This window comes from Carettochelys insculpta, chromosome 6, assembly GCF_033958435.1.
Source record: "Carettochelys insculpta isolate YL-2023 chromosome 6, ASM3395843v1, whole genome shotgun sequence".
Lineage (NCBI taxonomy): Eukaryota > Metazoa > Chordata > Testudines > Carettochelyidae > Carettochelys > Carettochelys insculpta.
Window position 1 is genome coordinate 93,638,897 of NC_134142.1, and position 25,612 is coordinate 93,664,508.

At 40.3% G+C, this 25,612-nt stretch overlaps 1 protein-coding gene across 3 annotated transcripts; it reads right to left on the bottom strand.

Annotated features, from left to right (window-relative positions):
- Positions 1 to 11,908: 11,908 nt before the first annotated feature.
- On the bottom strand, positions 11,909 to 22,555 carry PRRG4 (proline rich and Gla domain 4). 3 transcript variants are annotated; one of them, XM_074997634.1, is made up of 6 exons: positions 22,394 to 22,555; positions 19,846 to 19,948; positions 18,474 to 18,637; positions 16,762 to 16,810; positions 15,823 to 15,958; positions 11,909 to 14,941 (listed from the first exon to the last, which is right to left on the bottom strand). In XM_074997634.1, the coding sequence occupies exons 1-6, from the start codon at positions 22,553 to 22,555 to the stop codon at positions 14,719 to 14,721; spliced, it is 837 nt and encodes a 278-aa protein (XP_074853735.1). In that variant the 3' UTR covers positions 11,909 to 14,718. The 3 variants fall into 3 exon arrangements, with proteins under 3 accessions (XP_074853735.1, XP_074853736.1, XP_074853737.1); XM_074997635.1 differs by having other exon boundaries at positions 18,474 to 18,579; positions 22,390 to 22,555; XM_074997636.1 differs by having other exon boundaries at positions 22,390 to 22,505.
- Positions 22,556 to 25,612: the final 3,057 nt, after the last annotated feature.

Here is a 25,612-nt window from a genome sequence, read left to right on the forward strand (position 1 = left end):
GTATTGGTCCTTCAAAAGAAGGCATAATAAAAATCAGCCCCTTCCATGCAGTAGACAACATAAATGTAAAATATTCAGAGAAACAGACGTGTAATTGAAACAAAATCAAACACGCTGACAGATTTTGTTCCACATTGGCTTTCAAGGTGTAGACATAAATATTCTGCAGTAATAATCAATATATGTTTAACTTAAGTACAAAAATAGTTATTGATTTTCACATTTCTCCTTTGTTTTTATATTTTCCTTTAAAATATGATCCCTTTCCTCTCAAGATAAAATTAATATATTTTTGCCTTAGAGGTATTTCCTCATCCACAAGTATTTTTTGTCACCACAACACATTATTTCATGATGAACTTAAAATGTTACTTTGCATGGAGTTTTTTTGAGATTCAGAAAAACATGATTCTTACTACAAAGATTGTAAAATCTAGGATACCTTAGCTAGTGGAGAGCCTCACTGGGAAGTCTGTGCAGCCACAGAGATCCTGTCATGGATGTCATTGCAGGATTGAGGCCTACATAAACCTAGAACAGAGATATAGACACAGGAAGGTGGTTAGGGAAAGGGGAGAGGAAGGACTCTACTATGTGTGATAAGGCAAAAGAAGAGGAGTTGTGAGAAGAGAGTTGGTGGCACTGTTTGAAGATGGTTGTTGATCTGATAGGCTGTGTCTAGATTACAGCGATTTGTCCACAGAAAGTTTTGTCTGAGTACGTCTTCCAACATATCTTCCGTCGACAGATTGAGTCTAGACTGCAAAGCAGATCACTCTTTCACCCACTCTGTCAACAGAGAGCAGCTGGACTGCCTGGCAACTCTGTTGACAAAATGGCCAACCAGAAGCATAGCAGGCAGGGCTGTTGACAGAGGCGCCCCCTGCCTCCCCCCTCACTCCCGACTGGCTTTCTGTTGACAGATGCATTGAGCCTCACAGGGAGCACGATAAGACTGTCAACAAAAGTGCTGTGTTCTGATGATTTACTGTTGATAGAACACCTTCAGAATCTGGACGCTCCCCAGGTTTTGTCAACAAAACTCTCTAGTGTGGATATAGCCATAGAGCGGTGTTTCAGATTTTGGAAATAGCATGTAAAAGGCTAGAGAGGAAAGAGAAAAGGAAAAACAAGGTGAGAAGAGTGTAGTCCATACAATGAGGAGTATTGGGGGTAGTCATTTTAGCCTATATCTACAAAAACGAGAAGTCCTGCGGCACCTTGTAGACTAACATATTTTGGAGCATAAGCTTTCATGGGCAAAGACCTACTTTATCAGATGCGATGACAATGAGTAGAGACATGAGACGTTTGTTGGTGCAGAGCCTTAAAAGTGAAAATGAGGAATTTTAACTTCAGAGAAAATGAATTGAAAGGACTGAATGGTCAAAAAAGAAGAAACAGAAGATTATTTAAATAAGTAGAGGAAGAGGGAAAGTCAGGACAGAAGAAACAAAATTGGGCTAGAGTCTGTATAGAAGCAGGAAAGGAAAAGGTTTGGTTGGAAGAGAGTAAAGGATTAACCAAGTCTGTGAATGTAAGTGATCAATTCCAAAATAAAACAAAAACAGTACACTGGTCATTATAAATGATGAAAGGGAGATGACTAGAGAGTTAGGAGCATAAGCTGGGAGTTCAGTATTTGCCATGGTCAGTTTAAGGAAGCAGCATCTTCCAGGAGGAGAAAGGAAGAAATTAGGGCTTATACATAGGTGGAGAAGTAGATGTGAGAATTATCAGTACAGGGGTAATAAGAAATCTTGAGAATTCATAAAGTCACCTAAGTGTGCGGAGGAGGAAAGAGGGGGCTGAAAAGACTTGAGTTTTCCGTGTTCTTCCACATGATAGCACCTGTACTGCTGCAGCCACCCTTCAAGGGAATGGATGAGATGGTGGTTCACCCATTGAAGAAGATGTAGGTTGCCATTTACATATGAATTAAATGTCATGACAAGAAGTGACTCAGTTTTATGCTAATGTTCAAGTAAATATACACTTGAGGCTATTAAAAGTAGCATTTCCAGCAGGAAAGGATTTACATAGTCTTGATTTCCCTGCAGGATCTAAAGTAATCTCCATTACAATATTACAGTTACAATACATTGTGTCCTCCCAAAGTATGTGGGGGTGAGGAGGAAGAATTATAGACACCCATATCACACACAATGCTTTGCCAACTTTCAGTGTTTCCTGTCAAGAGACTATGCTAATGCAGGGCTTCCATATAAGTTTTATTGCCACAAGTGTAGATCAACAACATGCTAATAATTGGCAGACCTACCAGTGAATTGTGGAGGTCAGTCCAAATAAATTACAATAGTAGCTATAGTATACTACTGCACTGTATATTTTGTTTATACTATATTGATTAGAAAACAGGCATTAAAGGGAAAATGTTCATGTCGGTATTATGATGTGTGACTGTCCATGTAAAATTACGGTAAATGAGATGTAAATAAGACCACATGCCTTTACAAGTAAGAAAAACATTTCAACACATATACCAGTTTCCTACATTAATTAAAATTAAGGCTGCAACAAAATATTGCTGAGATTGGTCAAGTATGTTCTAAGTGAAGTTGAGTGATAGCTTGTGATTTGTTTCTTTTAAGTGGTTGCAACTGAGAGTTATGAATTAACATGGTGTACCTTGAGGTCCACAAGTGGAAAATAAAGTCAGTTTATCTAATGCTTTGCACTTGTATGTACATAGTATAAATCCATCTGCTCTAATGGCAAGCTCTGAACCTTTGCAACTTTTTAGTACACTAAGTTCAGTTGTTTGACTCTGTTCTATGGAAGGGAAATCCAGATTGAATTGTCATGTCAATGTTTTACTTTTTTGTGCTTGGTTATTGTTTGAGTTGAAGAATATTTTTCAATCTTTTAATGCAAATGGGCTCAGAAAGGATCAGACTTAGAAACAATCAGCTCTTTATAGCGTCCAATCTGATATTTTATCTCTCAGGGTTTCACTGAAAGGTCTTTCAATGATCTCTCTAACGATTCTTTGATTGTCCTAATCTGTATTTGATGTTCAGTACTTAAGTTTATTTAAATATGTATACAGAGAAGTGTACATATAAAGACAAGGATTATGTGTTTAGATTTAAATTAGAGTGTGGATATATAATTTAAAGCCATAAGCACTAGTGTGAAAGTATTTAGATTTTAGTGCTTGTTTTGTTAGCATGTAAAACTTTAACTTCAAATATAGCAATTACCTTCCTTTCATGAGCTGAGCTTCAGTAGGCTTTATATAATGGGGGCAGAGTTTCAAAGCAGTTGAACACTTGAAAACTCAAACTGAAGGTTGTAGGAGCTATTGTCTCTGAAATCATGCTCCAAGTATTTAATGTTACAAAAGGTATTTTTCTGAGATGTGTGCCAATGCAGACTTTGACTGTTGAGATAAGTTAAATAAAAGAGATTTTTTTTTTCTATTAGGAAATTCGCAAAGCATATGCAGCACCTCATTAGCCTAATTTCGCTGCACCAACTTCGAAGTTGTTAACTTCGAAGCTCTGGCAAGCTGTGTAGCTGTGGGCATTTGAACTACCCGTGCAACTTCAAAGTGTCCTTACTCCCAAAACAGATTAGGTAGGGCCTTCTGGATACTATCAAGTTAGCAACTCTGGTCATCACAGCGAAGGGTTATACACAATTGCTGACATTTGTCATGTCTCTAAAAGTAGTTGGCTCATTGTTTAGAAGGGAAATGTTTATTCTTAAATTTATCAGCTGTTATTTTGTATAATGTGCAAATACTAGATATGTAACACATACCTATTTAAAAGTAAGGTTTATAGATCTCTAGGGCTTTTAGACAAGATGTGCTAGGAAGGATTTTATTACCAAATTAGTTGTTACTTACTGTCAAAATGAAGTTGGGAGATACTGTACCAAAAATTTGGGACCTCGTGTTTCTATGATTCCATTTTTAAGCTGTCATTGAAATAGACGGATAGCCAGAAGAAAATACTTTTCCTGATTGTTTTTTACATCTTTGTTGCCTGTAAAATTGTTTTCTAGTGGTTTCCAAGTCATGGGCTGTAAACAGCTGGCTGGTTACATAGTGCTGACTCTTTCTCATTTAAGCTGCTTCTGCAATAGATGCCACACAAAGAGGAGTCTGGAATCCTATTAAAGTAGCTGAAAACAAAGGAAAAAATACTTTAGCTCTCTTTTCTAGGTTTAGCTTCTTTCAGGACCAAAGTCAGCTGTGGGACTGCAGCCACTAGCAGAAAATATGTGCCCCTAGTGCAGGGGGGAGAGTACCTGGTGAGAACTGCATATTTAGGAAAGAATGGGATAAAGCTAGAGGGAAGCATGTTCAATAATGGTTCTGACCAACCAGCAGGGAAGGTGAGAGGAAGAAAAGGGAGCAAGGTAACAGAGCATGGGCAGAACCATAAGGAAAGGAAAGAAAATAAGTACATGGGGAGGAAAGCTGAAATAAAGAGCAACAATAAACTGCAATTAATTCTTCAGAATGTACAAGCCTTGTATTAAAGGTTATTAAAATACATTACATATTTTTTCTCTTTTGCTTTTTCGTGTAAGCCATTGGTGTAGTTAGCATGACTGTAAAAGAAAGGGTAGGTGGTACATAAAGATATACTCAATGCAACACACAATGCAAATATTTTAGAATACCTATGTTATGTTTTGATCTAAATTACGTGGGCCAACTTACCCATGGTCAATAGTGAAAATCCTGTTCACTTCAATGAGAAAAAGATTGGGTCCATTGTTGTTATTGCTAGTGTACTGGCTTATCTTCTGTTGCCTTTTGCTCCTGGACATTCTTTCCTTTTTCCTCTACATGTTACCTCAACTGCTGCAGTTTCCAGGATGGAAATTCATCTTAACGTTAACCTTTCATTTTTGTCAAATTGTTCAGGCTAGTTCACTTCAAGATAGCAAAGACTATAAAACTGTATTTGTAATTTGAACTAAACTATATTGGTTTTGTAAAGAACGAGCACAGAAGGTATGAATTGAATGGAAAGTACATTGATGTGAGTTCTGGCTTCTAGTTTTAATTCATGCAGATGAGAGGGTTGTACTAAGTTATAGTATTGCCCAATGCAGGATAGGATTTTGTCATAAAATGTAGACAATAGCAAAGGCTTTAATATTACATTACTTGTTTATTGTCTCTGAGATTCCATATCTTTTCTGCTCCCTTTACTATTAATTTTTCCACGCACTAGCAGCCTTAAACCCTATGCCTGGGATTTCAAAATTAAACTGGCTTATTTCTGCAAGCCAAATTCTGGCATTAGTTACATTAATACAATCTTATGTGCCACAAATTCTGCACTTGGTTTTCTAACTCTGAGGTCATTATTCATCTGTAGAATGTTGATCAATTCATTTCAAATAAATGAAGATGCACCCATTCATGCAGGTAGCAAAAATATATATACTGAATATATTATTGTTTAAATTCTTTTGTTCATTATCAAGTGCAAAGAACAGGTCAGTATGTTACTGTGCAATGTCTCAAACAGATCTAGGACTTTAAAAACAACAACAGCTGGACAAAACCTTTGGAATAAAGCTGATTAAACTTTTCTAGTTATAAAACCAAAATGCTGCAATCCTTCAGAAGACAAAAGCAAAGAGTGGCTTAATTCTAGGAAGAAATTTGTGGTTTTGTTCAAAACCATGCAGAACATTCAGGTTTCTTATGGTTGTAACCCAAAATAAAGCAAAATGTGTCAAATTCTGTGGGGTTTCAGTCTGTTTTCTGATTTGGTTGAACTTGAAACACTGTGACTATTGAAGGTTGTATAGTAACCAAGTGAAAAGAATTGACAAACTACATGAAAAGTGGATTTTTCATGGCTCTAACAGTAACTTTCAGGTTAGAGGGCAGGGATACAAATAGCTGAACCCAGCTAAATTAAACATGCTTCCTGTAATAGGAGAAGAAAAGGCTCTAAGGGTAGGTCCTCAAAGCAAAGTTATTTTGAAATAACAGCCATTATTTCGAAATAACTATCTTAGCATCTACATTATGCAACCGCTATTTTGAAATAAATTTGAAACAGTAGTTGACTTATTACGAAATTGGCAAACCTCATGTACCAGGAATAGCGCCTATTTCGAAATAAGACATAGTGCATCTAATAACTCTATTTCAAAATAGGGTCTGTGTATGTGTGCAGACAATGTATTTCAAAATAGCTACGTGCCATTTCAAAATGCATTTTTGTGTGTAGCAGTGTTATTTTGAAATAAACTATTTTGGAATAGTTTATTTCAGAATAAGGCTGGTGTGTACACTGCATTCCCCTTTCGAAAGGGGAATGCAAATGAAGCACTGATTTACAAATCTGATTCATTTGCATAATCTCATGCAATCACGTTTTCGGAAAAGAGTTTTTGAAAGCAACGTAGGAAGAAGGGTTCTTTTGAAATCGGGGTTTATTTTCAAAAGAACCCTGTCCACATGGCTATTTTTGGTTTCAAAAAGTCTCTTCCAAAAACATGGTCACATGAGATTATGCAAATGAAACATGAGATTTGTAAATCAGCACTTCATTTGTATTTTTGATCTCCCTCATTTGCATTCCCCTTTCAAAGGAATGTAGTGTAGATGCTGCATAAATATGGTGAAAAATTCATTGTGACATAAAGGAAATAAGTTTTCTCCTCCATCTTCATTAAAATTTCCACCTGATGGTCTCAGTTTCTCAGGCTGCCTACACCCCACTGCCATAAAATGCTAATGTCTTGGCTTCTTTTCTATTTCAGGGGTTAGCAACCTTTTTGAGGCAGAGTGCCGAAATTTGACCTTTTGAGCTCTATGTACGGTCTGAGTGCCAGTGATACTTTTTAAAGTCACTAATAGTCCTACTCACAACAACTTGATTAATAAATAAACTAGGATGCAGAGCTTTACCATTTAGGTTGGTAGCTTTAGCTGGCCTTTTATTAATCCCCAGGTGGCATGGCTTTGAGCAAGCTCTTGGCTGCATGGAGCAGGAATGGTGGGCTGAGCTCCCGCCTCATGTGCCACTTGTGGCACCCAGGCCTGAGGGGTCGCTGACCCGTTCTGTTACATTTGCTCCTGGACATCCTTTTCTTTCTTCTCTATGGCTGTGTCTACATGTGCCACTTCTTCTGGAAGTGGCATGGTAATGAGCTGTCTGGAAGGTGGTGATGAGGCTCAGATATAAATTTTGGGGAAGAGGGGGCTTCCGGACGGAGGGTTTCCTTCCAGAAGATCCCCGTGGGCTGCGTGTCTGCATGTGTATTTTGGAGTCTGGAAGAGCTTCTTCCAGATTCTGAATCATGTATCCATATGCTAATGAGGCATGGAAAATTTATATCCATGCCCCATTAGCATCTTCTGGATGGCTCATTACCATGCCACTTCCAGAAAAAGTGGCATGTGTAGACACAGCCTGTGTGTTACCACAACTGCTTTGTTTTCTCTCAAATGTGCTACCTAGTTCTCATCTATAGACATTTCTCTGCTGCTTTGGGCTCCCATCTCTGATAGCTCCTGCCAGCAGTCCCTGTCTTCCTGTTCCTTCCCTTCATTGGTGCAACAACTAATTCCTTCTGGAGGAAGCAAGGCTCTTTTGTGATGAAAAACCTGACTACATGAACTTTTTGACATGAGGAAACAGAACTTGCAACCTGTGACCTACCAGCTTTTTGCAGCTCACCCTCAAGAGAGAGCTACTGTATTAGGCAATTCACAGGATAATCCCATGTGTCAAGAGATTAGGTAGTCAATACACTAGAACACTTCAAGCAACAATTTGTGTATTTGTTTTTAGTTGTGTGTTAAGTTTCTTTTGCAGAGTGAATGAGTACTTCTCCTTTCTGCTGTGGTTGGTTTTTGAAAGCATTTACTTTGAGGTACTACTTTTCACATTAATATGGAGATTGGCACATCTTCAGCATTACATGAGGGAAAAATGGTAAAGCACTCAACTATGCTATACAGTTTCCTATTATCGCAGAGGACTTGCAGGAAGAGTGAAGTTCTCTAGTGAGATTAGGCAGTAAAAACATATTAAAGTAGCCCTGTTTTGGAAACATTTACAAATATTACAAAGCGGTCAGAAAGTTACTTAAAGCAGTCAGAAGTTACTGTTAAAATTACAAATAGAACAGCCAGAACATTTTGGGAATGTGTGTAGGTTCTGAAGGTTAACAAGTGGACTTTTCTTGATTTGAGAATTGTATAGCTGATAAGCATTACAGACATGAGTACAGAAATAAGTTCAGATGAAGGCAGAGTGTGTTTTAAAGCATAAGTTCTCAAAGTTGGGTTCATAACACACCTCTCCCTTTTTTATGCCTTGATAGCTGGGCCCCAAAACTTCTCTCTTGTAACATGGGGTCACAATAAGAAAAAGGTTGAAAATTATGGTTTTAAAAGAACCATTCATCACAATAATCAAGGGCTATGGTTACAATAGTAAGCTTTACTAGCAAAACCCTGGTTTTGGTCGACAAAACTCGTGGAGCATGCACACACAAAATGGGATTTGTCAACAGTATCTCAACAAAACACAGCATTCTGAGGCATAACGCTGCTGTGGACAGATTCTTTTGACAAAAATGCTATGTGGGCGCTCTGGGGGCCTTCTCTCTACAGACAGGACATCCAGAACAATGGGCAGCCCTGTCTGCTGTGCTTTCGGGTGCCTGTTTTGTTGAGAGAGCTGCTAGGCAGTCCAGCTGCTCTGTTGACAGACTGCAGTGCTCTCCCTATTGGCTTTTGTGTGTGGCTGCACTCTGTCAACAGAAGTTTTGTCGGGAAATCTCTTCCAATAGTGACTTCCGTCTACAGAGCACTGTGCTGTAACCATAGCCAAATGGCACCTTATAGACTAACAGGTGAAGTCAGATGAAGCAGGTCTTTGCCCACGAAAGCTTACGCTCCAAAATATCTGTTAGTCTATAAGGTGCCACAGGACTTCTTCTTGTTCTCAAAGACACAGACTAACACGGCTACCTCTCTGATACTCATAGCCAAGTGATTTCATTATGGCTATGTCTAAACTAGAAGCATCTGTTGACAGACTGCTGCTCCACACAACTCGCTCTTCAACAGAGAACTGCCAGACTGCACTGCCGTCTGGTGACAGAAAGCAGAATGGCAGCTCTGCAAAGAGAACCACCCAGCAAACAGAAGTCTTCTCTGTCGACAGAAGCGGCACATCACATTTCTGCTGGTACTACAGATTTGGGCCTTCTGTCAACAAAACTCTCTAGTGTAGACACAGCCTATCTCTTCACAACTATTCCCTCTGACCAACTCCCCCAAGACTTGTAGTACCAATCTAACCAAAAGTAAAATTCTTTTATGTTGCACTAGCAGGGGCTGAGCTTTATTTCAGGAAAGAAGTAAAGCAAAAAACATTCAAACAAACTCTAGTTAAATTTACATGCCATTATTAAGCAGTCTTCCATAAGTAAATTTGACAGCAGTACGGTTGTAAGCATATACAAAGTTGCCAGTAGATTTTGATCAGTCATTTAATTTGGCTGTGACTACACTAGCTCCTCCTTTCGGAGGGGCTGTGTAATGAAGCACTTTGGCAGATACTAATGAGGCACTGCTATGAATATGCAGCACCTCATTAACATGATGGCCATGTGTTTTTAGAAAGTCACAGTTTCGAAACACACACCATCTGTGTAGCTGGGGGCCTTTGGAAACAATTCCCCTGATTTTGAAAGCTCCTTCTTCCCAAAACCAAATGGGAAGAAGAGGCTTTCAAAATCAGGGGTCATTGCAAAAAGCCCCCAGTTACATGGGTGGTGTGCATTTTGAAACAGGCACTTTTGAAGTGCGTGGCTGCCATTATGCTAATGAGGCCTCATTAGCATCTGCCAAAGTGCCTCATTACCATAGCTCCTCTGAAAGGAGGGGCTAGTGTGACCACAGTCTTTGCATCCAAGACCACTGTTCTTGAAGTCAGAAACTTCCCATTGACTTCAATGGGAGTAGGGTATAACCCCTCAAGCCCCACATAAGCCTGGAGATATTTCTCTGACTCACTTTTCACACAGTACTTAAGGTTTTGCTCTTTAACTATGCCACTAAAAATGTGATTTTAAAATTTTTAAATCTCTCCTTTGATCTCAAAATGCATTATGAAAAGGTAGAGATCCTTACTTTACCTAATTACAGAGCAGTCAAGGGAGTTGCCCAAGCTTATTCAATTGGCAGAAGTGGAAACAGAACCTAAAAATGCTGGTATCTAGTCATTAGTTTGACAGATACAGCAATATCTGGAAGTATCTTTTGAAGACCTGAAAGTATTAAATTAATGCATTACTGTGGGCTTGGATTGTAGGTAGCTTCTTTATGGGGAAGGTGTAATAAATATTATATCATCATGCAGGATCTTTGGGATCCACTGTTTTACATAAATGGTTTATGTATGATTATGTTATTCCAAGTGGGAGGGCTACCAGAGCTCATCCAGGAATTGAAAAACAGCAGGTGGTGATTAAGGTGAATAAGCCAGTTTGTAATCACAAGTTGAAGCAAATGTTACTGGACCAGAGAATGCCTGGACTAAAGAGCTCCAGCTGCCCAGAGTAGGTCTGGCTGGCAGGCTCCTCCCACTGTTGGCAGGGAGTTGCACTGGGGGGAGCCCAGCTGGCCTAGAAGCCCTTCATGGAGAGCAGCCAGGGCTGGAGAGCCCTGCTAGCAGCCCCATAACAGTGGGGAGCTGCACCAGGGCAGGGGATCCCTGGCGGCAGCCTGGTAGTAGGAAGTTGAGCCAGGTTGGGGATCCCCTCTAGCAGCCCTGTGGCAAAGATCCTGACTGAGGACCAGGATTTCTTCTGGCAGTGATGCAGTGATGGGGAGCCCTGTCATGAGAGGAGCCCTCAGGCAGCCTATGGGTGGGGAGCTGGGGACGGCCAGGAGGGGCAGCCTCAAGGCCTGATCTCACCTGGTCCAGCAAATTCCCTCATTTGGGATCGCTCGAGTGCCAGACCAGGGAGGTACAGCCTGTACCTCAAGGAGATATCCCCTCCTGGTGAGGCTCACATAGAATACTAGAACTGGAAGGGACCTCTAGAGGTCATCAGATCCAGTCCTCTACATTATTAAATCAAACCAGGTCTTTCTCTGGAGACCAAAGACAAAGGAAGGGCTTCTGGGTGGTCTGAGGTTAAACTAACTCAAGACCTTCTTTCTGATCCAGCAAACATACAGAACTTCTATCCAAGAGATGGGGATCCTAGTCTTTAGGGAAGGGTTGGAAGAATTTGACCTTCTAAAGCTGCCATATGATTAATGGGAGACCTCTGATAAGCTTATTCTCAGTAATGCTTTTAAGGTTAAAGTACGCATGTGAACTTACATAAAGAGCTATGTGGCTGGCTGTTCCTAGCTTTCAAAGAGAAAGTAAAACTCAAACAGTGACATGTTTTGGCAGTCTGGCTTTCTGGGAGTATTAGAATGTAAGCAGCTTGGGGAAGAAAAGCAAGTAACAAGAGTAGAGGCATGTTTCTCTCACAAGACACATAACGGCTGAAGAGCCTAGAGCAGGTGCCAGTGAAGGATCACAAAAAGGGAACATAGATATTCCTGCCCTGAACTAAGAGAACTTGTTCCAACCAATATTCCTTATAGCCTAGCAATACAATTTTATAAATCACTCTCAAGGGATGGGTGAAGGGTTTTGAAGTTGGGTCAATTTATAACCTTACAATTGGAAGGAAACATTAAAGAGAAATTAAAAGCAATGGGTACAGAAGTGATGTACCATTGCTATTTTAGACCTGTTCTGTGAAAACAGAAGTAAAAGGACAGTATCAACAAATACAATTTAATGTAGGAAGTAAGGACATGATTTTATAGCTCTGCTAACAAACTCTTACCCTGTTCACTTTTTTAAAATATATCACTCCCTGCCCCATGCAATCTTCTTCAAAACGATAAAAGTCAGATATGTTTAAAATGTGTCATTGATATTTTATTTGTCATACTCAAAAAAAAATCAAAAAATGTCCTCCTATATAAATGTAGTTTCTATCACCATCTGGTAATAATTGTACTTCTAAAGAGCAGAGCTGGTAAAATTGCAAATGTGGTGGCAGTTTTGGATACATGAATGTGTATCTGTTTTGTTTAAAATTTTTCCCCATAATACCCATGTTTAAAAAGCATCCCTAAACAGAAGATCGGGGTGCATTGGGATGAACGTAAAGAAGGCCTGGAAAACTCAACTTTTGAAAAATTCTTCCTTTTTACAGGAATTTTTCCACTTCATACTTTAATTTGAAACAGTTTGATCATATTGTCTCCAACTATGCAAACATTTAAAGAAGCAGACTATTTTAGTTTTGTAAACTGACAAATTATATGTGGAAGATCAACAGCTATCAATTGGAATATCTACTAATTAAAATTATCATTAGTAAGTAATGCCTTCATATTTCATAATCCAAGTAAGTGTAGATCCTTTGAACTGTAAAATTACATAAGCTGCTACTTCATCCAAAATAATTTGTAAAATATTTTAAACAAGCTAATGCTAGCCTAAGTATTTTATTCTGAAAAAGGAACCTGTTAATTATGTAAATGATCAATTCTTTAAAAAGCTTGGCATTACAGAGTTTAGAGAAACTTTGTTTAGCAACGTGGTGCAGACCTTAAAACTTATAACTAGATCATTTTAGGCCTGTTTACCTGTATAAGTTGAACTTCTCACTTCCTACTGTTGAAGTGACTTCATTAATAATGCCATCATATGAAGCTTGATACCAAAGTTTGAGGCGGTATTTTATAACTCTGCAATTTCTGTTGCACCAATTCTGCTTTGTATTCAGGACAGATTTATCACACCAAGCGTCATCTTCCTTGTATTAATTTTCTTTTTCCAAATGAAAACTTCTCATGCTCCATCCATCTTTAGTTTAATAATTGGAAAAGGATGGATTTACAAAAGGCACTTATACTGAAGCCAGAACTGTCCTGTCCATAGCATGGTTCATGGTAGCTGCCTTAGGCCCTTCACTTTGTGGGGCCCCATGAGGCTCATGGCAGGAGCTGCGGAAAGCGGAGCTATCTATCCTCAGTTTCTTCCACTCTGCCATCTCCCATCTGGATCATGATATGTCAGGGAACCAGGTCTCAAGATAATTCAATGATCAAGCACTTCTCATGGACAATGTTGGGTTTCTAATCTTATTATTATTAAGCCATGAAACTCTTAGATCAGCACTTCATGTATCAGTTGCTCTACCACACAATTTGAGATGCAGTCTTTGAAGATTCAGCAGTGAATGATTTATGTCACCCTTTAACCAAGAATCTCAGTGAAGTAAACATCCCATCACCCTGAAGTAGGTATTATACCCATTTTCCAGATTGAAAAGTAAGGAACAAATGTTTAGTGACTTGCCAAGAGCAAGTCTGACTGAGACAGAAGAGAAACCAACTGACTCTCAATCCTGTTAATCAGGAATAAGAAAATAATTCCTTTCCACGTAAACCAATGCCTGTTACTTACAGAAAAGACTGGCCTTACGTAGCACCCCATGTCCAGAGATTTCTCTTTAGCTCAAGAGATTTTTAGATTTAAGAACAGTGATATGGAGTCATTATATAATAGTTTCTCACTGAGCTTCCATCAAAAAATAATCACGTTACAAGTATACATTCAACTTTTAAATTTAAACAGTGACTGAATACAAATTAATTATTTAGATGAAAAATTAATTTGCTGTTCTTGAACAATGGGCCAAGATTTTCAAAAGTTACTCGGCTTCTGACAGTCCAACTAACTAGTGACACCTTACAGACTCCCAACTTTAAAGGTGTCTCTTGTTGCAGCCCCAGAAATGAAGGTACCCAAAGTCATTAGTCACTATTGAAAATCTTGTCCAGTTTCTTTTGATTACTGGACATTCTGTTGATGAGAGATTCCTAAAATATCAGACTAAGAAATGTCATTCCAGCAGAGCAATGTAAATGATCTGCAAAAGCATGCAGGAGCAGCTTTTGAATTCACATTTCAGCATACTAAAGCCTCCAAGACTAAAGTAATCAATGGAAGTTGTGTTCAAGAGGAAGTTGTTTCCCCACAAAACACTTTGAAAATGTACACCATGTAATATTAAGGTGGTATATGGAAGAAGAGAAATAAGCCTATCACTACCAACTAGGTAAATTAATTCAGAAGAAAACATAATGCTATACAAGCTTAAAAGATTAACTAGCTTTCATCAATACAGCCTATCATTAGTTCTAGAACCAGTAAAAAAAAAACCATCCAGCAACCAAATGAGGTATCTACTTTTGTTATTCATTGCATAATATAGTCACAGTGGTTTCAGTTTTTAATAGAAAGGTGATTAGTGTCATCAAGTCCAGTTTTAACAGTAAAAGTATTTTTCCTTCTGAATAAACAGTAAAAACTAGTAATGGAATATCAATAGTTATTACTTGGCTCAGAATGCTTGGGAACTCATAAAGATTTGTACCTTTCTACATGGTTCAGTTCTAGCACCAAAAACCTGTATAAACAAGTTTCATACAATAGACGTTTGTAATACAGTTGCTTCCTTTCCAGTATGAAAGAATTCACTTGCTCCTAGCTGTATTGAAGACCTGTAGCTCTTTCACATTTGTGAAAAATGTCCTCTAAGGTAGTATACCTTTTCAAATGTACATCTTTCAGTGAAGATTAAATTCCCCACTCTGCCAAAGTCAGTTTGGGACTATGGAGCAGGAAGTGACATAGACTTTTTAAGCACCTTAAACCCTTTTGCAGGCCCCGGATATGGTGGTGGGGGGGCATCACATTTTCCACCTAATATCACTGCTTCTTCGTAAGTTGGCAGGCCTGTCTCATCTGTTCTCTGAGGGAATGGACTTAAAGAAACCTCTTCATGTCTTCTGAAGATTGATGAATGTCTTCTATGTCTTACACTTGCCAAGTACCTAAATAGAGTTAAAAGTCTTATGAATGACACAAGTACATTATATTAATAATCTTAAACAGCATGGGCCAAAGAGGCATCCCCAGAACCTTAGTTGAAGAGCACAGTTAGATGCTGCAGAAATTCACAGGGACAAGGATAGGCTGGAATCCTCCAGACTCAGTGAGCAGCCAGTTGGCAGGCTGTGCAGTCCCCATTACCCCAGGGAGAAGCATTGGGACCCCCATCCCTTGTTCTGAGTCCTTCCTCACCTCCCAACCCCATGCTCTGCCTCCTGCGATCCCTCACCCCGCAACCCTGTCTCCTGCACTCCCCACACTTTCATCTCTGAAAGACCCGAGCAATGCCTTCTTGTATTTGATAATTTTAGGTTTAAAATTCTGTCTTTAGGAGACTGTGAATCCTCAGCAAGTTTATTCTTGGAAAAAGTCCACTAAGATTACTGCTAAATCCACTAAGATTGAGAACAGTTTACACTCTCCAGCAGTTACAAATGCTAATACCTAAAACTATTCTTAAAATCTGTCCATCCTCCTCCACTGCAGTTTTCAAACACCAGATTTAGCTCAGGGCCCCTGCATGCAGAGAACATTTTTCTTGGTAAAGATTTTGTGACCTAGCAAATATTGTTTAATGAGAATATGTCACCCATGAAAAGTTGGTTTATATAATTTCTTGTGATTTATAGTTATATCTTTTATATGCCCTTAATCCTGAGAGTGTTATTTTCAAAAACATTTAGTAGTGACCTACTCTGTCTCCACTGGAGTTGACAGTAGAAGTCCATTCAGTTCAATGGAAGCAGACTGATTTTGAAAGTTGCACCTTAGTCACCGTTTCTTCTATGAAAGGAAAATGAATTATAAAGACTCAATTTCTTACCTTGTTTGTTGTCTTGATTTGCATCTGTTTTTGCAAAAATAATAAATAAGTAATCCAGTTATAACCAACAAAACTCCAGTTGCAACTAGGCCAATCAGAAGTACTGTAACATCAATTTTCTGTACAGCTTCACCACCTGAACAGAAATGAGTAATTATTTTCAGTTGACTAACACCACAGCGTTATTAAAAATGCTTCTTCAGTGGTGGCCTTCTCTTTTTGAAAATTTGAGAGCAATTTTATAGTTACATTAACAATAGTAATTCCTTCCTATTAGTCTTCTTACGTGACAAACCTCACCTCAATCCAGCATTACCCAAAGATATTAATGCCACCCCAACCAAAAGCAAAGGTCAACAAATATTCATCTCCTAGATCATTTATATATGCAGATTATTGAGATTCTCCACCACTCCATCCCCACCAATTGTTCTTTCACATATGTGTTGCATCTTTCATCAGTTTAAGTCCTTTAGAACAGATACTGACTTTTATTTTACTCTGTTTGTACAGAATCTACCACAGGGTCCTGATCCTAACTGGGACCTCTCTGAACTATTGCAATATAAAATACAAACAGAAATAGGCAGCACCAGAAAAATGGTTAGAAAGTTTCTATACAGTCTAAAAAAAACAAGGAAATGGAGAGGAGAATGCATATTTTAATATGCAATAGTAAATTATTTAAGTCTTCCAACTACCGGTGCTTCACAAATGTATTAGATATTATACTATATAAATATACACTTCAGTGTATAAATTGTAATAAGAAAATACACAAATATAAAAAGACTGTAAAAGCAAGAGTTATAATTTTTCCAGCTGAATACTTAGTTATGACCAAGTGACAACATAAATTGCAACATGGTTAGAAGGGGGAGCGGTACAATATCTGCAAAATAATTGGGAAAGAAATGAGAAACTCTGATTTTGACTTACCAGTTTTTGTGTCGGGTCCCTTAATGGAATATTCTTTCCAAAAATTCATCTGGGAAAATATTTTTTTAAGTTTAAGCATATATGTAAAGTATAACTATTATATAAGATTGTGAACAGAATTCAGGCATGGCAAAAATGGGCACAACTTACACTGAAGTCAAAAAATGCACTTATTTACTCCAGGGCTGAAAATCCACTTGTATTATGTCATAAAAACTGCCAAACTACAACAAACCAGTGGTCCACTTAAATCAATATAAAGAACTGTCAGCTGTTTACATGTGTTTGTGGTTTGTGCCTTTTTCATTTACACTGCAGTACTGTACTATACAGAGAATTTCTTCATGATATCACTTAGTAATTAGCTTACATGCTGACAATAAAGATTGATGGTGCTTAATTTACACCTAGGCCAGGTCTACACTAGCGGAATAAGTTGATTTCAGATACACAATTCTAGTTACAGCAATCAAATAGCTAAAATTGACATATCTGAAATCAACTTACCAGACTATGTTCACTGAGGAGGTTGATGGGAGATGGAAACATTTCTTCCATTGACCTTCCTTGCTCCTCGCTATTGTGAGGGGTACAGGGGTGGACTGCTAATCCCAGACAGATCAATTTTGCATGTGTCTACCAGATGTGTGAAATCGAACTCCAGAAGATCGACCCTGAGCAGGTCAATCGTCCTGGAAATGAAGATGTGCCCCTAGTAGAATAATTTCCAATGCTATTCATTCAAGTGCCTGATTCCACAAAGCTACTTGCCTCAATAATATCCTGCAACAGTGAGTTCCATAGGTTAATAATATGATGCATATAACAGTATTTTATGACTGAAGACAATAACACACTATGTTAAATTTAATCCTATAGTTAAGATTAAGGGTAATCCATAACCCATACTGGAAAAGCCTGGGGATCGTGGGGCGGGGAGGAGGGAACGGAAGAGTATAGCAGGAGTAAGAAGCCACTGTGCAGAAGTCTCCAGGAAATGATGATGTAGTCACGTAAAATTCCTCCAGGGAGACTCCTAGGGAATGCAAACGCCAGTGGCAGATCCATCCTCCTGGGAGATGGTGCACTTTTTGATTGCACAGGATGGCTTCCTGGGAGGGGGGCAGAAGGCTTGTCCCTCTGCTGACAAAAGTTTCTTTCATTGTACAGTATCTTCCAAATTGCTCCTTAGCCATGGAACACTCACCCTTATCTGATCCACAAGGTCACCCACGCCCTCTTCAAGATTCCCTTTTGCTGTAACTTGTATATTAAATCATCTAATTAACGAGTAAGGGCAGATGGAAATAGCTGACACATAGTTTTTTAAAAAGCATAAAATACACATATTTAGGTGTGTGACATTTTCTCCTTCTCAGGTCACTTGTTTGCCCTCGAGAAGTTCCCAGTTCTGAAGATACTTATGCATGTGCCTGGCTTTACTTTTCTAAATAGTCCTACTAAAGTCCACTGATGTTTGTAAGTATTCACATTACCGCTGCTTTTGCCCATAAGCTCTTTGGGGCACTTACGGCATATTTGTGTGCGTTCATTGCTTTCCTAACACAATCCCTGTCATTGGGATTTCTGGTCTACAGTAATACCATAGTAGCAGACCTATTTTAAGTAGCCTTTCCTGAAGGACTGCAGTAGCTCATAATAATCGCATACTGATGGCTACTTAGTATTTTAAACTAAATCAACACACTTACCGTTTTATCAGGGTCTTCAAAAATTTCTCTTGCTTCTTCATAATTGCATGGCTCCTCATAGCATTCTCTTTCTAGATTACCAGGGGTAAATGCTTCAAAGTCAAATCTGTTATACATAAGATGTCGTCCAATGAACAAATTGGCTCCTTTCGCCGATATAAACACTAACAAAAATTAATTTTAAATAGTTAAATTAGGAGGATAGTTCTGGAGGATAGTTTTACAAAAACTCTGCATCTCTTTAACCCAAAATAAAATGTCTCTCTTGTGTGTCTCCTAAGTTTCACCTGATATAAGAGGAGACTTTAAGGTCTCTTCCTTAATCATTTTCTTTGCTGCTAATACAACTGTTCTCTTTCTATCTGTATCACATTGAAATTCAAGTATTCTCTCTCCCATGTCAATAGTTTCAGATTTTCTCATAGCTACTTTTTGGAATTTGTCCCTCATGCCAGTTGTCTGAAATGATTGTCACCACAGCTGTGATATTGTCACCCTGCTTAAGTGTGGGAGTCCCTGAGAATTCAAAGGTACCTTGTAATATTCACAAAAACAAAAAAGCAGTCATGTAGCACTTTGAAGACTAACAAAATAATTAACTAGGTGATGAGCTTTCATGGGCCAGACCTGCTTCTTCAGATCTGGATGGACTTCTAAGCAGACCTGGACTGAAAAAGATTCAGTAACTACATTTTGAAAAACCCTACGGATTACCATCTTTGATAGGTTCCAGTAAGAATCCCCAGCATACAGGCCTTTTCACACATTCTGGTATCTGAATTCTGATCCGTGCCCTTCACTGCTCCCAGCTGTTCCCATTGGCTGTGATTCCAGCCAATGGGAGCAGTGGGGGAGAAGTCTCTAGGTGAGTGGTTTTCCGTGCTGTCATTCTTCCAGCCTTGGGAAGGGGGAACAGCAGCACACAGAACTGCTTCTTGCCCCTAGAAGGGAGCTGGTAGTGTTGCTCCAGCCACAATGGGACTGCAGGGCTGGAGCACCAATACCAGCACATGCCACTGTGGGCCAGATCAAGACAAGATATGTAGTTTCCCTTTAAAAAAATCTGATCTTCTCTGAATTATAAGAGCACCTTATTATCATCTTGTTCATCTCACTCGGGTGTTTTTTTTTCTGGAACCCCAATGACAGTCTCTCTGGTGATCATTTCATCAAAAATATTCAACTACTTTAAAACTGTGGGAGAAGAATATAACCTTTAAACCTATTTAAATCCCATTGCTTCTAATGTTAATTAACTATCACAACTTATTGCACAATGTTAGCTGTTAACAAAAGATTGAAGAAACAACAGGACAACTATAAAATGCAGTGTTGCTTCAGAAAGTACAGCTTCATTTTAGAAGAATGTTACCTTCTTTCCTTGTACGTGTTGAATCCTTTAATCTTCTTGAGCAATGCGGAAATGCAAACATTATTGATAGCTGACACAGCAGTACCAAAACCACAGACATAATCTAATATTTGTAAAAATAAAGTATGTATTAGTTTAAAAACTCCCAGATGTTTTTAATGTGTCTTAATGAATCTTCTCTATGTACTTGTCAGACACAAGTCCCTACATGCAACTTGGATTACTGTATTTTTTCCCTGTAGGCAGTACACCTACCCAAACCAGTCCCATATGTATTTAATAATTGCATAATGACCTCCACGTTGATAGTTGTCACATTTTGAATTAAGAAAGCATAGTATTCTACCACTTGAGCTGGAGTAACTATATTAGCAGGCAGAAGTAGTACAGGCCATTATCAAAGGTTGATACCAGACATTCTGGCTACGGTTATACTATTGACTTTTACCAGCCAAATCCCGGTTTTGTCAACAAAACTTGTGGCGCATGCACATACAAAATGGAATTTGTCAACAGTATCTTGACAAACCATTGGACTTCTACCAGCAGCGTTCTGCCTCAAAGCTTTGACGCATAATGCTGCTGTCAACAGATTCTGTTAACAACAAATCTGTGTAAATGCCCCCATGGGGCCTCTCATGATAGACAGGGCACGCACAACAATGGGCAGCCCTGTCCACTGTGCTTTGGGGTGCCTGTTTTGTCGGGAGAGCAGCCAGGCAGTCCAGTCACTCTGTCGACAGCGCAGAGAGCTCTTCTGATTGGCTTCCGTGTGTAGCTGCAATGTCAGCAGAATTTTTGTTGGGAAGTTTCTCCCGACAGTATCTTCTGTTGACAGAGTGCAGTAGTGTTTCTGGCAATTGCACTTGGAAGATTTTAATATTGATGACCCTACAGCCAAACAAAGCAAGTGAAAGCGTGACTGATTGTAAAGGAAAGAATCACTTTGCCCACAGATGAAGTACAGACATCACATGGGTAGAGAGCAGCGATTTTTATCAGATAACGGCTAGCTACTTGACATTTTATGGCAGAGTTTGCAATATTCTATCCCAATGGTTCCCAGCCTGGGGTCCATGAAAGTATTGTATGGGATCCATGGGGGAAATAAAGAAAGATGAAAATGATCATAGAAAATAGAATTGGCTTTGATGGGGGAATGCAAATAGTTATGCGGTGGTGTGATTGGCAGTCCACACTAATTAAGGTGACCATCCATCCTGTATTGGGCAGGACAGTCCTGTATTTGGGATGCCAAAAGGAAGTCCTGACTTTTTTTTTAAAAGGGACTCATTGTCCCATATTTGCCACACCCCCAGCCTCAGGGAAGCAGGGGGAGCATGGGCACTTGCTGCTTCCCCAGGGCTCCTGGGGAGCGCCAGCAGCTGCCACTTCCTTCCCAGCTCCCTGGAACTTGGAGGAGCTGCCCCTCCCCCTCATATCTCCCTGGCCCGTATTTGAGACAGGGTGTTATGGTTGCCCTAACAGTAGTGGAAAAGATTGGGAACCACTGCTCAGTGGTTTGAGCATTGGCCTGCTAAACCCAGGGTTGTAAATTCAATCTTTGAGGAGGCCATTTAGAGATCTGGGGCAAATAGATTTAAAATATATATATATATATATATATATATATATATATCCATCAGGGATGATGTTTGGTCCTGCCAAGAGGGCAGGGGACTGGACTCAGTGACCTCCTAAGGTCCCTTCCAGTTCTATGAGATGTGTGCATATCTCCAATTAGTTACAGTTTAAATTGTTCCAGAACATAAGACAGTTCGGATTCTCTATTTAAATCTTTTCAAGATGCATCTCAAATGCTTTTCTAAGTAAAGGAAAGACTCTAAGATGTGACAGTGTGGCTCTAAGAAATAATTAATTAAAAAACAATTTCCCCTCCAGTAGAGCCTGTTGAAAACCATTGTTTTCTTTTTTAAGGCCGAAACACTGAGGGAGCTGACCTTGTCTGCATGGAAGGCATCTGCCTCCTGCCATGCTAGTTTGTTGCTAGCAGACAGAGCCCTATATAAGGTCCGTCGACGGAATTTAAGCAACAACCATTTATCCCTCCAAGAAAACTGAACCTGGCCGCGCCCTCTTTGTTCTCCGACGGAATCAGGCGCCCGTGCAGGGATCCCATTACAGAGGCTTATTTTTGCGCTCACATGACTAATTATGGAAAGTGGGATTAACTAACCCAGGCTCTTGACCATAACCTAGCCCGGGACAAACGTTCAGCACTCTGTCACCTCATTCCACTCTCCGCAGGCACGTTCAAGTCAGATGGGACCAGACCACCTGACCTCTGTGCAAGCAGAGCGCTGGCCAAGACTTGGTGGCTGCTGAGATCCCGGCTACCCTCAGGTTTGATTTCGGGAACGAGCTTCTCCTCCCGATTGGCCCGACGGGAAAGGGCGAAGAGGAGTAAAAGTAACAAGTCTCACGCGACCCTCCCTGCAGGGGAGATCGAGCGGGGAGGAATCCCCCGCCCGGGCCGGCCACTGTCTGTCGCCTGCCGCTCCGCGCCGCAGCCCGGGTACTGACCTACCCGCTCCCTTCGAGGTGCAGCGCCCAGACGCCAGGCTGAGGAGTCGGAAAGAAACACCGCCCGCGATCTACAGCTCCGCGGCCCCGGGTCCGGCTTCCTCTTCTGTGCGGCGCTTCCTGGACTGGGAGCGGCCGGGATCACATGGCCCAGCCGCTGGTTCATCCGGAGCCGCCCCAGCGGCACCTGTTCTGGCCGGGCGGGGAGGTGGCGGTATTGTCCGGAGCACTGAGCCCCCGCAAGCAGGTCCCCCAACCTGACACAAGGGGAGGGGCCCTTAGCGACCTCCGAGTGGCTCCCCCTCCGAGCTGAGCCTCTCAGCCCCACCAGGAGCAGGTATCGTCTTCCTTCTGTCCCATATCCATTTTTCCCCTCCCCCCAGCTGTTCCCAGCCAGAATTTCGGATACGTGTTTTAATCTTTTCTTTCCCCTTCCCTCGGGGGTGGGGGATGCTGCCCTTATTGGAAGGATGAAGCAAGGGAACTGTGATTTATTTGTGAAATTTAGAAGGAGCCACACCAAAGTCTTAGGGGTTTCACTAAACAGTCCAGGATCTTAATCCATCTAGTACCTGATAATAAAAGTACTGGAAAATAGGGGTAGGAGAAAAAAGGAAAATATGTTTCCGAGCTGAAATATTTGGGATTCTGCAAACCCTTTCAAAACCCACAAGAAGTCCTGTGGCACCTTATAGACTGGCAGATATTTTGGAGCATAAGGTTTCTTGGGCAAAGACCCGCTTAACCATTGATAAAAAGTAAAAAGATTTACATTTTGAAATAAGAAAGGGAGATAAAAAAGGAAAAGAGAGCTCACCCTACCTCACCCTGCACTGCCTCCTGCCCCTGGGTGTTGGCCCTGCTCCAGCCCATTGGCTCCCACCACAGCATGCATCTCCTACAATGTACCCTTTAGCTACGGCTACACTGTAGCCATAACTTGAGATAACCTACGTAATTTGCATAAGTTATTTTGAGTTATCTTATTTCAAATTTGGTGCCATCCAAACAGCACCGAAGTTTGAAATAAGGGGCTGTTTAGAGGTTTCCATGACCTCTCTCACGTTGAGTGCAGTATTTTGAGCTCAGTGTTTAGCCCCGGAGTTGCTATTTTGGGATACATTTGTATCAGCAATAGCAACAATAGTGTAGCCATAGCCTTTCTGACTCTGGGTTGGGGTATTTTTGGGGGGGAAAGGTGGTCTTGTGATTCGTCCCTTCCCCCCAGTGGTTTGGAGCCCCTTTGCAAGTACACTGAGACTTTCCCTATGCCTACTCCTAGTGTTCCCTTCCCAGTGTAGGGGGCTGAATGTCTGGCTGGAACACAACTTAATACAGCTTTTATTGCTTCCCAGGGCCCAGGGGAAGGAAAGCAAAAATTAGGTCCTTAAGGACTGCTGCTCACCACATAAACTCAGAACATTTTGTCAGACTGCCTCCCCTGTTAAGCGATGCTGGAGTACCTCTCCAGGCGTGAGCCTGGGCAATTTTTTTGGGACCCTGGACTGCCCAGACGCCAGTGTCCCCCTCTCAGCTTTACTGATATAGTCCGAAGAAGAGGATAACCTCTACGTCTGGTACCAGCTCAGCTGCAGGAGTTGCCAGGTCAATGCCAGAACTTGGCACAGAACCGCCTTAGGACTCCGCTCCGGATTTTCTGTCAGGGTTTACTCCCTTAGCCTTGCTCCTTCCCAGGATAACCCACAAGGCAGTGGGGCAACTGCCTCCCCACACAGCACTTATCTTTCAGGCAGGAGAAGTGTTTAAAAGAACCATGGAACTGAATTCACAACCTTTTGAAGAAAAGGGAAGAAAGAGGCATCTTGATTCCACAAGCTCTCTCATGTAGCACAACCAGAGCATCGTTGCTTTCCCAGCATGGTGAGAGAAAGATCATGTTAGGATTTGGCGGAATTTTGAAGATTGCAAATAAAAAAAAAAGTTTGAGAATAATTGATATATAATACATAATGAATTGACTAGCAGAATTCTCAGAAAGAAATCTTTGTCCATGCTGGTCAGGAACTACAAGTGATTCATGTTTCATAATTATGCTAATAGTTTTGCCTGTTGTGTGTGGATATTACTTATTATTTACTAAATACTGTGTTGGTGGGTTATGCATATATGGAAGAAAAGATAAACTCTAGTGTAAGAGTACAGTTTGAAGGAAAGATAACATTAATTACATATGGTATTTACATTTTCACATGCATAGCCTGCATGGAAGAGATACTTACTGAATATGTCATTTTTGAAGGGTATATGTCGGCAGGGGGTGGGGAAGAGCCTTATATCTGAAGTGAAGCTGTCCTGATTGTGACCCAAGAACCTCTTAGGCTACATCTACACTAACTGGAAATGTCGATGGCTGCTATGCAATTTTAGGTATGCCTATTGTGTACCTAAAATCAATTTTGCAGATGTTGACATTGGTCCCTGTCTTCACTGCAGAAAGTTGACAGAAGCACTCCTTCCAATGACATTCCTGAATTCTTATGGCTCACAAGAAATTCTGGGCTTGACATTGATCCCAGAACACAGGTTTTCATGCATGCGTGAAACAGCGCCCTGGAAGATCGAACCTAAGTGTTCGCTCTTCCACCGCTATTGTAGACCTAGGCTTAATGCCAACTGGCAAGGGAAGGCAGAGGGGTTACAAGAACCTCATGAGTCTGGTGTGTAAATTCAAGTTCCCCAAAGAATATCATGCAAGGTCTCACATAAAAGCCGGTGTCACAGTGGCTATCAAGGTCATTGCAAAATTCATGGACAGGTGTTGTGTAAGGAGCTGTGTACATATAACCAATGTATGTTCTTAAAGTCTCTGTCTGTAAAGTTGGCCAACAGCAATGATGCAAAACAGGTTTCTGTTTATCCATCTGTCTGTTTATATGTAAATTGTGTATTGTCTCACTCACAACAGGTCTCCCATAACTAGTCTGAACCAAATGCAACTGAATGATTGTGGGGACTTCAGAAAGAAAGTAAAAAGAGGAGAAAAAGGGGAAGGAGAGAGAACCATATTGGGTGGTACAGACCAAAGGTTTGCTTGAGTATAGTTCCAGGGGAAAAAAAAGGATGCCTGGGTATCTTTCACTGAGGAAGAAAAAGGATAGTGATTTTGCTTAATGAAATAGAGCTCTAATACAGGCTTATTGAAAATGCTGAAGATAATTTAGGATGATATAAACTTTAGACAGGAGCAAATGTTCCCTTTAAT